Consider the following 16,461-nt stretch of genomic DNA (forward strand, 5'->3'; position numbering starts at 1 on the left):
AATATTTGTGGGCTGAGGATGAGGAGCCAGTAGAGAGAGGAATGTTCAAGATCATGATGGGAGGGACTGATAATTGATGAAGCTAGGTTCCCCAGAGGATGACAGAATGGGAGATTTCAAAGACAGAGGGGAGGCATTTGGCTTTGATGTGGAGGAGGAAAACCTTATTTTCTGAAACCTAAGGGAAAGAGGACAGGCTGGGTGTCTGGATCGGTATACTACGGTACTTCAAAAAGTTTGTGTAAAAATGGAATTAAGATAATACAAATCTTTCCATGAACTTTTTGAAGACCTTTGTATGTTTCTGTGGGTAATGGATATGAATTGAGGGGAGAACATTCCTAAAGCCTTCGCATTTCTCCTAGAAGTCAGAGGCAACAATGTGTATGGAGAGGGAAGGAGCAAGCACCTGAGTAGGGGACTTGATGAGAGTCCTAGAGACTGGAGAATGAGAAAGGGAGCTAAGAACAAGTAAAAAGATTCACTAAGAACTTGTCTATGTAACAGGCTGTAAAATAAGCAGAGAAAAAGGTGTAGGAAAAAAACCAGAGGGTGCATTTTACCACTCTTCCAGAATTGTAGTTTTGTGATTTGGAGGTAAAGGAAATGTAGTAGTTGTGAAAGATTGATTGATATGATTAACCATGGAGTCAAGGCTGGGTAGGAAAGGACGGGGAGGAGGGGCTGATGGTCCTTGAAGAAATTGTGGAATCGATGGACCGGATGCAACTGTGCTGCACATTGAAATTACTGAGGGATCTTTAAAAACTACTGGCACCTAGCTCCTACCCGCAAATTTTCTAATTTAATTGGTATTCAACTCCCTGTACTTCAGGAGTTTTAAAAGGTCCCTAGGTGATTCTAATGTGCAGCATTTGTGAAGCACTGCTCTAAGAAGTTGAAGAGCAGGTGTGGTGGAAGATCTGGACACAGAGAAGGTTGTGGTCTGGGTGGGGATATTAGTGTTTCTCAAATGAGGACAGGGCCCGGTGTGCATGGCCATGGGAGTGGTTGGCTGGGGTAGAGTGGACAGGAAGTTGACTGTATTGAGACAATCAAGGAGTTGTTAGGGTCACTGTGGCTCTTAGTCTTTGGTGGTGCAAAACATCCTGCTGCTCACTTTCTTAATCTTTTCACCTTTCCACTGGGTAAAGAGCCTTGTGATGATTGCAGTGCCATTTGACAGGCTAATTTGGGAGCAGGAATTGAGTGTGTGATTTAACAGTAGGACTCATACATGCCTTGTTCTAGTGTTTTGGAAAATAATAGTTTAAAATATTGTTGATGCAAATAACTCGCTCCACCAACTATATAATGAAAGTAATAAAACTTATAATTTAAAAGCAAGAATCACAGTATTTGGGAGCCAGCACTTCTGATGCACTGATATCAAAGCATCCTCTTTGTGGGATATTCATATATTCATATGCAATAAGATCTTTGTGCTATTACTCTACATTTCATAATAGTATGATATCTAATTAGAATACTGAAAGTCTCTAGAAAACTGTATCGCCATGCTAATTTAAGATTATAAATAGCAAAATATAAAATAGCACCTACAGTGTAATTAGCAAATGTAACCTTAGTAACTCACCTTGTTACCAAATAGCCCTATCTTTAACATTGTATCATGTTCCCTCCTACTTTGAATCCTTTTACATCTTATAAGAAGATCTCTTGACCATCGAGGGCTGCAGACCATAAGTTGAAAATACCTGACCTATATTGATAGTGAAATTTCCTAGAATGATGGATGACCAGGGAGGCTGTGAACCAGTGACAATGATTTTGAGGTTTTAAAATTTTTCCATTGTGAAATTCATAAGATGATTTATATGACATGGTATCGCAGGTCCTAAAATTAACCTTGGATAGAAATATATTAGTCAGTTATTTCAGGAAGGCAGCTTATTGCACTGTCCAAGGATAGAAAGTATAATTTGTATGTAGTAGCTGTAGTTGGAATTCTATATAGTGTTCTCGGTAGACTGGAATAAGCAAAGTATATCCAAAGATTTTTCTCTTAATGTTTTCCCTCATCTCTCTCTTCTTCTTTTGAGTAAAAATAACTATTTTTCTTAAATACCTATTTCTCACAACTCAATCATAGTCACATCTAGCAGCAATCAGCCGTGGTGAAAGTGATATTTTCTCAGGCAAGTGGATAGGTAAAAAGGAAGAGGTAGAAAAAACAAAGGGAAAGGCAGAAGGAGGTAATTTATCAGCATAAGTCAGAGTTTTAGTTTTTTATAGTGCAGTGTAATTTGGTTCTCCAGTCTCCTTCACTGTTATTTCAGTAAATATAATTCTTGCTATTTCTTGTGCCTGGAATGCCGTTGTTTCCTCCTTCACCTGGCTGGCTCCTACTCATCTGTGAGTACCTGAATTCTGTGACCACTGTCCCTGCAGAGTCTCCCTGAATTTTTCAGGTAATTCAGCCAAGTCAGGCAGTCAATTGGCTATTCCTCTCTGATCCTCCGGTCCTTGATTTATGTTTCTAGTCTAGTACTTATTCTACTGTTCCAGTGTATATATAAGCTAGTAGAAATATTTGTTTCCATTTGTATTTCTCTATATCAGGGTTCCTCAACCCTGGCACTATTGACGTTTTGGGCTGAGTAATTCTTTGTTGTGGGGGAGTGTCCTATGCACTGTATGATTTTTAGCAGCATTCCTAGCCTCTATCCACTAGATGCTATTACCACCTCCTTTAACAAAGATGTCTCCAGACATTGCCAAATGTCCCTTGGGGTTGGGCGGGGGAGGGGGGAGGATCACCTCAGGCTGAGAACTGCTGCTCTTTATCAGACTAAGAGCTCCTCAAAAGACCATATGATATTCCTCCTTATATTTTCAGTGCCCATCACAAAGTGTCCATTGACTCACTGTAAAAACCCAGTATTCGAAGGTAGACTGATGTGGAGTGGAATCACCCTTTCCCTTACCACTTGCTCTAGCTCTAGAATCTTTACACAAGTAATGCTGAGAATTTCTTGATATCTAGAATTATTCAAAACATGTAGGAAATGTTAGGCAGATGTAGGAAGAACCTGACTTCCTTCCATACTGTTACCATTGACTTGCTGTGTGACTGGGTTACTTACTGACTGAATGATTGACCAACTGACTGACTGATCTCTTAGCTTCAATTTGTTTTTAGCTTTAAAATTGGGATGATAGGGTTGTAATGAAGTTAAATGGGATAACATGTTTGAAAAAATTTTAATAGGTGTTCAACACATACAAGTTTAATAGTCTTGATTGACTGATTGATTTACGCATTCGTTCAGCACCTGTTGAGTGCATGATATAAGCTAGTCCCCAAGCTAAAACCAGTTGCACAGTGCATTAATCACATCCACACCCAGCAGGCCCTGGCCTTGAGGAGTTCCTGCTTTGATATGGGAGACAAGTACACAGTTCAGTGTGGTGAGCTCTAAAATTATGAACCAAATGGTAGAGAACTGTAAGGAGATGAGCTGACATGAGTTGCTGGAAAAGGCTTTTCTGCAGAGAGAGAGGCTTGAAATCAGGAAGAAAAGTGGAAGAACATCCCAGGCAAAGGTAACAGTATGTGCAGATGTGGATGGAGATGGTGAATGGGCCTAGTAAGCAGCAAAATGGTGAGAAGAGTGCCATGGTGGGCAGTGATGAGAGAAGAGGGTTAAAAATAGGTCAGAGTTGACTTGAGTGTGAATATTTCTGAAATCAGATTGCTCATCACAGTGACCCAGAAAAGAGTAGAGCAGTTTTTTTTCTTTTCTCTTTTCACTTTGTTATTAGTCTTGTCCTTTTTCTTTCTTTCTTTTTTTCTTTCCAATTATGTTTATATTTATTTTGGTGGGGTACAATGTGTTGTTTCAATACATGTCTCTATTGCACAATGATTCACTTAGGGTGGATAGTGTAGTTTTGTGCCTGTCAGTTAACCCCTCCCTTCCCCGCTACCCCCTTGCTTCCCGGCCTCTGGTAACTTATTCTACTCTCTACGTCTGAGAGACCATGTGGTACTTGTCTTTCTGTGCCTAACTTATTTTGATTTCTAGCTATTTATTTTTAATATGTCTCATAACTTTTTGTGTTATGGTTACCATGAGGCTTACAAAAAAAATGTTATAGTTATAACAGATTCTTTTAGACTACGAACAACTTAACTTTGATACCTGAAAAAAAAAAAAAAAAGAACCAAAGCCAACTCTATGCTGTGGCATCATTCCCACTTTTTGACGTTTTGTTGTTTCAAGTTACATCTTTTAATATTGCCTATTTCCTTACACAGTTGTTGTATTTGTTGTTGTCTTGTTAGATTAAAGGCCAAACCTTCATACTAATTATATAAGTGGCTTATTCATCCCCCTTATGATATTGGAGTATTCTAAGGTTGTCTATGAACTTACTTTTACTAATGAGTTATGGACCTTCAAATGTTTTCTTGCTGCTTCTTAGTGTTGTCTTCTTTCAGATTGAAGAACTCCCTTTAGTATGGCTTGTAAGGCAGGTCTAGAGTTGGTGAATCTCCTTAGCTTTTTTTTTTTGTCTGGGAAAGACTTTATTTCTCCTTCATATTTGAAGGTTAGTTTTGCTGGATAGAGAATTCTTGGCTGACAGTCTTTTTCCTTTGGCACTCTGAATGTTTCATTCCGTTCTCTTCTGGTATGTAGGGTTTCTACTGAGAAATCTGCTGAGAGACATATTGGGGCTCCATTGAAGCATTCTTTGTGTGTGGTTTTTAATAATTTGTTTGTGATATGCTGTGGGGTGTTCCTCTTTGGAGTGAATTTGATTGTCAACCGGTGATCTTCCTGTACCTGGATGCTGTCATCTTTCTCCATATTTGGGAAAATTTCAGTCATTATTTCCTTGAATATGCTTTCTACATCTCTTCCTTTTTCTTCTTCTTCAGATGTGCCAGTTATGTGGAGGTTATTTCACTTGAGAGAGTCTCATATTTTCTCTATTTCTAATTCATTTTTTCTTATTCTTTTTTCTTTTTGTTTCTCTGGTTTGATAATTTCATTTGTTTACCTTCAAGCTCACTGTTTCTTACCTTAGTTTAAGTCTGCTGTTGGAGCTTTCAATCGAGTTTTCCAATTCAAATAATGTATTCTTTATTTCTAGAATTTCTATTTGGTTTTTTTAGTCAATTCATTTCCTTTGTTAAATTTCTCATTCTGCTCCTGGATATTTCTCAGATATCATTTAATTTTCTATCTATATTTTCTTGTGACTCCTGAATATCCCTCAAGAGGGTTATTCTGAATTCCCTGTGACACATTTTGTAAATCTGTTGTTCCTCTGGGTCCATTGCCAGTGCTTGATTTGTTTCCTTTGATGGTGTAATATTTCTTTGCTCTTTCTTGATCTTTGTGTCTTTATATTGAGGCCTGGGCATTTGAGGAGACTGCTTTCTCTTCTAGGTTTTATAGGTATTCTTTCATGGTGTTAGACCTTTACTGGTTAATATCAGAGCTTTGTCTCAGCTCTTTGGTTCTTTTATTTTCATTTTTGTTTTTTTAGTTTTGTGTTGGATTATTATCTACCACCACCATTTATTGTCCTTTGGTTAGTTCCAAAATTGGGGTAACTTCCTGTGGGGACCAGCACTTGAGACTTGTGGTTGAGCTGAATTGCTGCTTTGCTGCTGATTCTCTGGGGAGGGCTTTTTGTGTGACTCAGGTTTTAATTGTTGGCCTTTTAATCACTTCTGAGTCTTGTAAGGTCAGATACACCTGGGGTGTGTGGAACTTCTGGCCTGAAACTGAAGCTTTCCAGCAAGCTCCTCTCCCTGCAGTTCTATCACCCTGACTGGTCTCCAATGAGTGGGCCTGTGCCAATCAGAAAGCAGATTCACTGCCCATGCTATGCCCCACTGTTCCCACGGTGCTCTACCCTCTCCTCAGCACTCCAAATACTTCCTGTGGGGCAGGCTGTGTGTGCTGGTCCCTTGCAGTGACTCACCATCCTCTGGGTGGTTCCTTTGGTCAGTTGACTGCAGCCCCTCATTCCTATGTGGGTCCACAGGAACCTTGTCAGTGGTCTTTCTGGCCTAGGGGACTGTATGGTGTGCTCCGAGGTCCTCTTCTCCCCTGCAGACCCCAGGCAACATCACACAAATGACACAGCTGTGGCTTTCATTGGCTACTGTTTGATGTGTCCTGCGCTTCTTCTCGCCCCTCACCTGGGCCAGCCCTGAAGTGGTTGGGGCTCAAAATGGTCGCAGCAGTCCCTTCTTCTTCTTGCTGTGGCTTCTCTCACATTCATGAACTCTGCAGGTCTCTCCTCTTTCCCGGAGCTCCAACGGTCTCTTGTTGGCATTCTTTGCTTTTTTAATAGCTATGAATTGATCAGTTGTGGGAGAGAGTGTTGCTGGGGACCATCTATTCCACCATCTTGAGGGCGTTCCCAGTCTTATCTTTTTTCTTAACCAGTCAGCCTCCCAGAATCTCACCTTGTTTCCATTCATTTACAAATGTGTTAAGGGTTTGGTATACCCAGTAGGATATGTAATAATAGGAGATCTTTGGATTTTTACAATTTCTTTCCTTCTGTTGGTTTAAACTGTGTTCACGTATATCTTTAACACATTTATTATTTGAGATAAAATGAGCTGGGTTTTATTATCTATTACCTGTAAAAGGAATACTTCTTGTGTTATCTATTAGCTGTTTACAACACCTCTCTGAGGTAGGTTGTCTTTTCTTTATTTGGAAGATAGAAGAATTGGTGCTAGAGAAGTTAACGGATTCATATAAAGGTCTGTGTGATGGAGGAGGGTTCCTGGTCTTGTTACTTTGGTAACTTGGCCCTTTGGGAAGAGTTGAAAATCAATCTCTTGTGCTACTGTGTAGAAACTCTTAATATATTAATCTTCTAATCCCTTATTATATCAGTAATATTTTGATATATTCAAGCATTATTATCTAGTGTATGTGGCCTGTAGAAATATCTTTGGGAGATATTTTCTTTATAAAAGACTTGATTTAAATGTTTATATTTAATATTTATAATTTACTTTTTTTGAGTGATCTATATTTTATTTATGTCATATGAAATAAATTATAATATCAAACCTTCAATAGGTTAAATATCTCTTTTTAATTTAAGCTTATTAATGAATATACTTGTTAATGAAAAACATGAAAGGAAGTGAAATAACATGAACTCTATGACTATATATTGTCATTCATACCTAATCATGAAATCTCATCCTATCCAAAATCAAATATTTAAGATAAGTAGATAAGAGTGTTGTCTAATCCCAGTGTAAATGAATTCTCTGAAAAAGAGCTTGTCTCACTTTGTGCTGTCCTAATAACCATTAGTGTTTAGTAGCAGCAATACAACAGCAGAGGGCACCAGATATCCATTTGAGTCAAGTTTTCTTGATAATTTTTAGGTTTTGTGCCTCCCTGTCCTGTCTCCTTCCACTTTTCTTCCTCCCTCCCAATGTTTCTTCCTTTTCCCTAATACTTAAAATAGTTAATATTCGAACCATATTGGTAATACTTTTTAATAGATGGTGAGGTTTTCCCTCAGCTAATTTTAGAATATTTTAAAAATGTTTTGAGACATTAATTTGTTATTATTCAGTGAACCTTTTACACTTAACATTATGCATAAGAGTTTCAGAAGTTCTTTTAAAGACTTTTCATTTAATAACATATCCTATACAAAATCAAGAGTAAAATTATTGTTCTTGTAATTTATTTTTCCTATCAAAATATTATTAGGTAATAAACTGTTTTTTTACACCATACTTAGGAAATTAAAAATTATTTAGGACATGCATTGTAAATATGACACCTACATAATTATTTTGTAAAATACTATGTTAAGATTTGTTGAATACAAATTTTTTCTTGTGTTCTATTTTAGGACTCAGTGCTGATATAGAAGTGCTCGTTCACATGTGTGTATGTATGTGTATGTTAGATATGTAGCATTTTCTAGCCTTATTGTTGGTGTTCTTAATCTCTGGTTTCAGAGAAGATTCTGATTATTTTTTTAAGTCATCAACTCTTCTGCTTTACAGTTTAGCATCAAAATTAGCTGATGTCTATAATTCTCATTAGTATACATCAACTATTTTTAGGTAGAAATCTGAACCATTTGATAGTGTTGTAGATTGGACACAGTGTTCATTCAGGAAAAATAATATGTTATTTTAAATTATTTTACAAGACTATTTAAAAATAGTCTTGAAAACTGTGATATTAAAAATAATTCAGACATAAGTAAACTTTTAAATCAGGACCATTGAAGTAAATGGTGAAAGAGTAAAATTATTGCCAGAGTTTTAAATTTCCCTTAGTCATTGGATAAAATGAAATAGGCTTAAAATATTATAATATTATTTTTAGGGGACAAATCTATCAGGTGTTTCAGCAGACATGGTTTAACCTAGAATATATTCAAACACATAATAATGATAAATGTTATAACAAGAATACATGAACATTTTTTTCCTCTGCAGAATCTAAGTTATTGCTTTTTTTGTTGCTAGGGGCTATGGCATATGGGGTATGTGTGTGTGTGTGTGTGTGCATGCGTGTGTGCGTCCATGTGCTGAAAAATATCCATGCTGGAATAAAGATTAATCTCATAATCGTAGTTCTGTTACTTTCCTTGGGTTTTCACATGAGACAATATTACCTGCTACCCTTAATGTAATGCCATAGGTTCATTTTCAGTGATGAACAAGTGATCCAATGAATTTTTCCTGTGGTTGCATTTCTGTAATATTTTAAGTCAGGTTCCTTATTTAAAATATGTATTTTCCTCTCTGCATAAAATATAAAGTTATACTCGACTTGATACTTACAGTGAAAATGTCTAATATGTCTGTCTCACTAGCCTTTTAAGTACGTGTATTTTGCATTTTTCATTGAGTATTACTAGCAAATTTGAGACCATTTTATTTGTACGTACCTTATGATTTATCTTTCATTGTTGGCCTTTTTCAAGTAAATTTTTAAACTATCACCTTAAGGACAGAAGATTTATTTTTTCCCAAGCATCTTGCATGTAATAGGTACTCCACAAATATTTGCTGAATTGAATTTAGTCTTCCTCCATAGTAAAGTAAAGGTGAGTTTGTGAGCACATATTTCTGATGTTCTTAATAAAGGTGGCAGAACAAGCATACTAAGGTTCCTGTTAAAGATTTTTTTGGATCAGCCAGCCTGTATTTGAAACTAAGAATATAAAATGATTTGAATGAGTTAGTTTGCTTTAGACGTGTATTTCTTTGATTGAGCCAAGACACCTTTGGAGTTCGATAGATATTTTTGTTCATTTTCCCACAGCTAATTTTAGTGTAACATATTATAATATCAGACACACTGGTGGTTAACTCTGCCATCTCAATGCGTTTAACCAAAGTATTATCCTCACAACTTTGCTGGATATCAGTATTTTTTTGTAACAAGACTTTGATAGGTTAGTAAAACCCATTGTCAGGCATTATAGGTTATGCAGGACTTGGTGATATTAGAAATTATAACTCATCTCCAGGACTTGGGGATGAGTCAGTCATTTTCTCTCCATTTTTTCTTCAGTCTCCTGTTCTCTTCTCATCTGTTTTGTGGTTGTTGTTTTCTTCTGTTTTTTTTTTTAACCCTCCCTTTTTTGTGTGGATTGTGGATTGCTGTTAGGTACAGTTTTTGCCAAAACGACACAATCAGTAGCACTGAGAGGTTGTGATAAGAGGAGTCATGCACAATTGCATCCCAATAACATGGTATCAGACACTAGATAACCTTTCAGTTGTCCAAGCACATGAGCTGTCTGCTGACACACCTACCAGAAAAAGATAGAAACATGGGCAGATCTCGGGGTGCTGAAAGGGGCACATAAGTGGTTGACACCAGATGAGAGAGCTTAAAAGTCTACCTGGTATTTGCACTCTTGCCTTCTTTTTTTCTTCAAGCCACTCTGGCTGCTTCAATAATTTTTTTTCTTCTTCTAGCCACTCTGACTGCTTCAATAACTTTTTTACCAGACACGTTTGATTTTATATTCTTTGGAAGTAATGGTCTCTATCTTTTTCCTAAAAGAATCTTGCAGATCTTTACTGTAAAGACAGATGTATCTGCTAAAATACTGTGGTGGACTCTGTTTTACCTAATGTTATTACCTATTCCCACATACTTAGTGTCAGGTCTGTCTACCTAATATTGATATAAGATGATATTTTATCTTTTGCTGTGAACATAACCAATCCTAATACCTAGCATAGTGCCTAGGTCACAGCATTAGCTTAGTATGCGGTAGCTGTTATTATTAATAATTTTTGTATCAATAATATTAGATGTATTTATTATGTATAATTTTATGTATCACTCACTCAAATTAGTGTTGATAGGGACAAAATATTAAGCATAGTGTCTGACATTGTACATTCACTGAAAAACATAAAGCACAGTGCTGTGAGAAATAGTAGGGTAATGTACACATTCTTCAATTCATCCCATCTTCTATGTTCTTTTGCATACTTTTATCTTCCCTTATCTGGATGGCTTCTCTCATCTCCCATTTCATATTCATGACACTGGTCTTGCTACTTTTCATCCAACAATGTTGGTGGGTAAACATTTATACAATTAGATTTGACCATATTACTCCCCTCATTAAAGCCTTTAGTAGTTCTCAAACTTTACTGCATTAAGTCTTCTGGGGTACTCAGACAGATTCTGGCACATTCTCAGAGATACTGATTTAGGTCTGACATCAGGCCCAGCAACCTGTATTTAACAAGCACTCCTTATGATTCTGAGAAAAGTATTGCTTTAGTGGCTCCCAAGCCTGCAAAATGAAGTTCAAAAGCTTTAGTGTGGCCCTCCATACTCTCAATGAACCATCCATTGTGTTCTTCATCATGGCCACCTGTGGTTTCATCAACATCCATCTTGAGATGTTTTCTGCCTTTGTCCTTTTCACATCCTGCTATCTTCCTGACATGATACCCTTTATTAATAGCACCATTCATACTCCAGTATGATAATTTGTTTATGTTAGTTTTGAGTTCCATGACTAGAAAAACTATTTCTTACTCACTTTTTTATCCTTGTATCCTCCGTCCTTGAACAGACACAGGACATAATAGGTGTTAGGTGAATGTGGAATGAATGAATTAAATACAGGAATGTGATTCGGAAAGTCTTGATTTTTTTTTTTCTGTATATTTGTAACTTCATATTTACTATTGTGCAGTGTAAATTTATCATATTACTTATGCGCCTTACATTGTTTAACTCTAGTATAGAAATACTTATTTTCTACCTTTCTTTAAACAGCATTCATTCAATTTAGAGCAGAAGTTTATACAAAGGAAGTAGTGATAAGATCTGCCTGAAGAATTCTCTGAGTAATTTTTGGAAGAGAGGCCACATGAGATACTTCTTGAGGGATGGATTCTGAACACCATTGTACATAAATCCTTGTTTGTATTTCTGACTATTTAGAAGAGGATCCTGGGAATAAATATACTGGATCAAACAATAGCAATCTTAAGGGCTCACAATGCATTTTGCCAAATTATTCTTTAGAAAGGCTACTATTTAAATTTATGCTCTCAGTGTGTGGGTTTCACTATACTGTTTTCAGTGTTTATTATTTGCTAATTTTATAAAAGGTACCTTAAGGTTATTTTAACTGTTATTTCCTTGACTAGTTTGAGCAGGTTTTCCTTATATTTACCTACTACTTATGTTTCTTTTACTGTGAATCATTCTTGACCTTTACAGTTTTTCTCCCCTTTCCTTTTATTTGGCATTAGTATTTTTCTTACTGATTTTTGAGAAGTATTTATATAGATTATAACTCTTCATTAGCCCTTTTCTGGCACATTTTATTCAAATTTTTTACTTGCTGTTTACCATTTGTTTTAAGAGTAGTAAATATTAAATGTAAGTATGCTTAGAAACTTCTTTTTCATCTGAAGATCAGATATTCACCTATATTTTGATTTAGTTTTTAAGAGTTTTGTATTTTCTTTTTCTCTTAATAACCTGTAATAATGGAAACTTTTTGGAGAAGAGTGACATAATTAAATTTGTGCTTCAGAAAGAAGTTTGTAGCTTTGTGGAGGTCGCATTGGAGGAGGCCGAGACTAGGGGCGGTAAAACCAGTATTGAGGAGCAAGAATAAGGGTCTGAATTTCTTCTGTGACAGTGGGATAGAAAGAAAGAGGAATGATTCCCAACTGATAATTCAGGAAGTAAAGCTGGTTAAATGAGAGGGTAGAGATGAGGACATGTTAAATATGAGGTACTGTGGGACATCCAAATATAAGCAATTGGAAATACAGCATTGAAACTGGTCTGGTTGATGATGGAAATTAGGGAGCTGTCTACATATAGGTGATAGGTCTAATATGGGAGGAGAGTGAGTTATCAGGGCAGCTGACTGAGAGAGAGAGGGGTGGTCAGAATTAGACGACTCACCAGGAAGGTGGTCATCTTCTCCAGGATGCTGGAGAGGTGGCTTTTAATTCTTCCTATTTGCCCTCCCTCTTTTTCAGCAAAAACATCAATTTCAGATACTGCAAAGAGATTAAGGAGGAGAGGGACTAAAGAGTTTCCATTGAATTTGTCTACTACATTCAGTAAATTTGGCTAAAAAGGACAGTAGAAGGGGAGAGAAATAGAAGAGGGGGCATGGCCAACAGATAACATTTTTTAAAATGATCTAAGTAGGCAGACTTGAATATTGAGGGAGAGGAATCCCTGAACAGGGAGAGATTGAAGGTAAAATAGAAAAAGGAGTGATAGGATGGTGCAGCATTTAGAAGGATCAATAGCCATGATTATTATTCTCATAGGTGGAATAATAGTTAATTCTCAGAGGTGGAATTTGCTTATAAGTTATTGAAACAGATTTTTATTTGTTCTATGAGTAAAAAGAACCCCTGCTTCAATAATAAACTTTTATTTCCTTGGTTTTTTGATTAACAATTTTACGATTGTTTCAGCATAAAGTTCTTCTGATTGTCTAAGCTCATATCTTTTACATGCTACTGATTGGCAGAGTTAGCGTGTTATTTTTAATGATATAGGTACCTAAGAAGACAGCTTAATAAGCATTTTAATTCCTCTGACTGTTTATTGTTCATTAATGGATGTATAAAATTAAACACTTTTAACTGTAACCATCTTTTAAAAATATTTATTGCAGGGGAATTTACCTAAATATTCTCATAACTCCCTGATGGTTCAAGCAATAAAGACAAACCTAACAGACCCGGACATACATGTGCTTTTCTTTGATGTGGAAGCGTTGATTATTCAGCTCCTGACTGAAGAAGCCTCTAGGCCGAATACTGCGCTTATTTCCCCAGAGAATTTGCAAAAAGCATCTGGCAGTTCAGATAAAGGGGGCTCTTTTCTGACTGGAAAACGAGCAGCAGTTCTCTTCCAACAAGTGAAAGAAACTATCAAAGAGAACATAAAGGAACACCTCCTTGATGAAGAAGAGGAGGATGAGGAGATAATGAGACAGAGAAGGGAAGAAAGTGATCCTGAATATCGGGCCAGCAAATCTAAGCCACTGACCCTATTAGAATATAACTTAACTATGGACACTGCAAAATTGTTCATGTCCTGCCTTCATGCCTGGGGTTTGAATGAAGTTCTGGATGAAGTTTGTCTTGATCGCCTTGGAATGCTGAAACCCCATTGCACAGTATCATTTGGTCTCTTATCGAGAGGAGGTCATATGTCACTGATGCTTCCTGGTTATAATCAGGCTGCTTGCAAACTATCACATGGGAAAGCAGAAGTAGGAAGGAAGCTGTCAGCAACGGAGGGAATAGGAAGGGGGACTTATGGAGTGTCCCGAGCCGTCACCACGCAACATCTGCTGTCTATCATATCTTTGGCAAATACTTTAATGAGTATGACCAATGCAACTTTTATTGGTGATCATATGAAGAAGGGCCCTACCAGGTGTGACCATGATAGTTTGATTTTGTTCTTAAGTTTCAAAAAAAGAAACCTGTTTTATTTTTGTCATTGTTTATTACCTTTTTTTCTTTTTTTGGATCTACACACATTTTAGTGTCATCTCAGTGTTTCCCCTTTAAATTTTAAAACCCAGATCTCCAAAATGCCTGATTTAAGACATAAGAAAATTATATAATTTTATATATACATAGACAAACCTAGTAGCTATTTAAAAAAAATAATTTGGAATGAGGGAATTGGTCATATAGACTAGCTCTTGAGTAAATATAATGTTAAAATTGTATCTACTTGAAGTTTGCACTAACATTCAATTTAAAATGTATATTTGATTAAAACGCTGCTTCTCATTGTAACTCATATGAAATGAATGATGTTTTAGAGAAGTATAGTCAGAATTTTTCAATAGGAAAAGAGAAAACTTTTTTAAATGTAGGGGAATACTATTTTAATGTTTTTTTAGAATGCTTAGCCTGAATTGCTGTTTCCTGTATTTCCAAAGTTATGAAGACAACTTTTTATTATACTATATCAAGAGTTGACCATATCAAGAATTTTTAAAAATCTAACAAAAATATATGTAGCACTTACTTTGTGTCAGGTTTTGTTGTAAGCTCTTTACAAAAACTAACTCATTAGTGCTCTTAACCCTTATAAGGTAGGAGGTACCTTATAAAGGTACCTTAATTATACCTTTATTACAGATAAGAAAACTGAGACATCAAGAGGTGAAGTAATTTGCCCAAGGTCACATAGCTAGTAAGTGGTAGAACCAGAATTCAAACTGAGACAGTCTGCCTCTAGGGTTCAAGATTTCTTAATGCCTTACTACCTTTTTCAGATTTCAGGGCTGAATACTTTTAAACTCAATGTATTGTTCCGCAGATTTATTTGGACCAATGATATGGGGTAGTCTAAAATCTTAGCATGCTTATATTGAAGAATGAAGGATTAGTATGATACTTATCTGTCAATGGTAATGCCCTGAAGTGCTCATAAGTATTTCTTAGATTAATATAAAGCATAAATTGTAGATGTAAAATTTTTACTTGCTACTTGCTAATAATTTATTTTACCATACTAAAATTTGAAATGGAAAATGTGATAGGTACCAAACCAAAAAAAAAAAAAAGCCATCTTTTTAGAGCAGTAAATTGAAAATGTTCTGTATGTGTTGTTTTGTGATTCATTTGAAACTAGAAAATGTAATATTTTAAATTATTCTGGAAAATGAAAATGTGAAAGTATATATACATGTATTTTTTTCTTCTTTTTTTAAGGCCACCTAGACCAAGCACCCCAGATCTTTCTAAGGCAAGGGGTTCCCCTCCAACTTCTAGTAATATTGTGCAAGGACAGATTAAACAAGGTAAAATTAAATCTTATTAAGTAATTGACATGACATTTCAGCTCTAGCAACTAAGGAGGCATAGGCTAATATATAATCATAACATTTTGTTTGTCTCAGATTGTTAAAAGAAAGAAAAGTTGTTATATTCCAGATGTAAATATGGATAGTTAAGATGTCAGTTAAAAAATAAATCAGATTTATTTAGAAATTGATAAATGAGCATGTTTCACATAATTTTATTGTACTGTCTTTGGTCTAATTTTTATGCATTAGGGGCACCTTAAGTTGACAACACTAGTGTTTTAATTGTGTGTATCTTGAGATTAAAAGTTATGTCTATTTTTAACTACATTTAAGAATGTTTAAATTCATAGTTTCATGCTTTAGCCAATCTTCTGCCATTTGCCAGTTGTTTACGCATTGTGATTTACAAGTGGAAATCCTTGTTAAACTGTTCTTTGTATCTTTTCTTATTATTTAAATCATTATATACTTTAACTTTCATCTGTAGCTTTGTTTTTCATTAGGTGGTGGAAGAGAAGAAAGGTTGAGTTTCTCTTCCTTTATTCCTTTATTAATTACTTCTGTATATTCCCGAGTATACCTTTTATACTCCTTTTAAGACTGACAAATGAACTAATCAAAAGTGTTGGGGAGTCACTTCTGTTTATAGAACTTTGCTTTAGGACAAGAATTAATGCTGACTCTCACAGAGTACGATTGAGAGAAGTAAGGAAGTAAGCAAGAGATGGGTTGATGAAGGTTCTGTTTATAAATGGTGATATCTTAGAGTTTTCTTTTTCCCTTGCATTTTTGTTTGTTTTTTAGTTTGAAAGAGTCAAAAAGTAGTTCTACCAGATTTGTTAGACAAACAATAGGCCTCCAAGTTCATATCTACAATTTTCCCCTTCTCTAGGAAGAGTACTTTTATCTCTCTTAGCTGATTATTTGGTACTAATTTTAGCATTCTTAAACGGTATGCTTGATTTTCAGTGTTAGGCACTGTCTGTTGTTTCTCATTATGGAAGATAAGCTCTCACACTCTCTAAGCCATTCCCATCCTTCATTTCCAGCCCCACATGGTTACCATTCTCATTTCCTGGTCCTCTAATTAAAGTTGCATAATCATGTAATAGTTTATGTTAAACT

The 16,461-nt window shown here is 35.8% G+C and overlaps 1 protein-coding gene across 3 annotated transcripts in view; it reads left to right on the forward strand.

The window, feature by feature from the left end:
* The window catches only part of WDR7 (WD repeat domain 7), a 362,337-nt gene that overhangs the window by 92,333 nt on the left and 253,543 nt on the right, over window positions 1-16,461 (forward strand). For all 3 annotated transcript variants that reach the window (XM_063077001.1, XM_063077002.1, XM_063077003.1), the window contains exons 15-16: window positions 13,177-13,946; window positions 15,242-15,330. In XM_063077001.1, the coding sequence (XP_062933071.1) occupies window positions 13,177-13,946; window positions 15,242-15,330 (859 nt within the window). The remainder of the gene's footprint in view (window positions 1-13,176; window positions 13,947-15,241; window positions 15,331-16,461) is intronic.

Source organism: Cynocephalus volans, chromosome 13, assembly GCF_027409185.1.
Source record: "Cynocephalus volans isolate mCynVol1 chromosome 13, mCynVol1.pri, whole genome shotgun sequence".
NCBI lineage: Eukaryota > Metazoa > Chordata > Mammalia > Dermoptera > Cynocephalidae > Cynocephalus > Cynocephalus volans.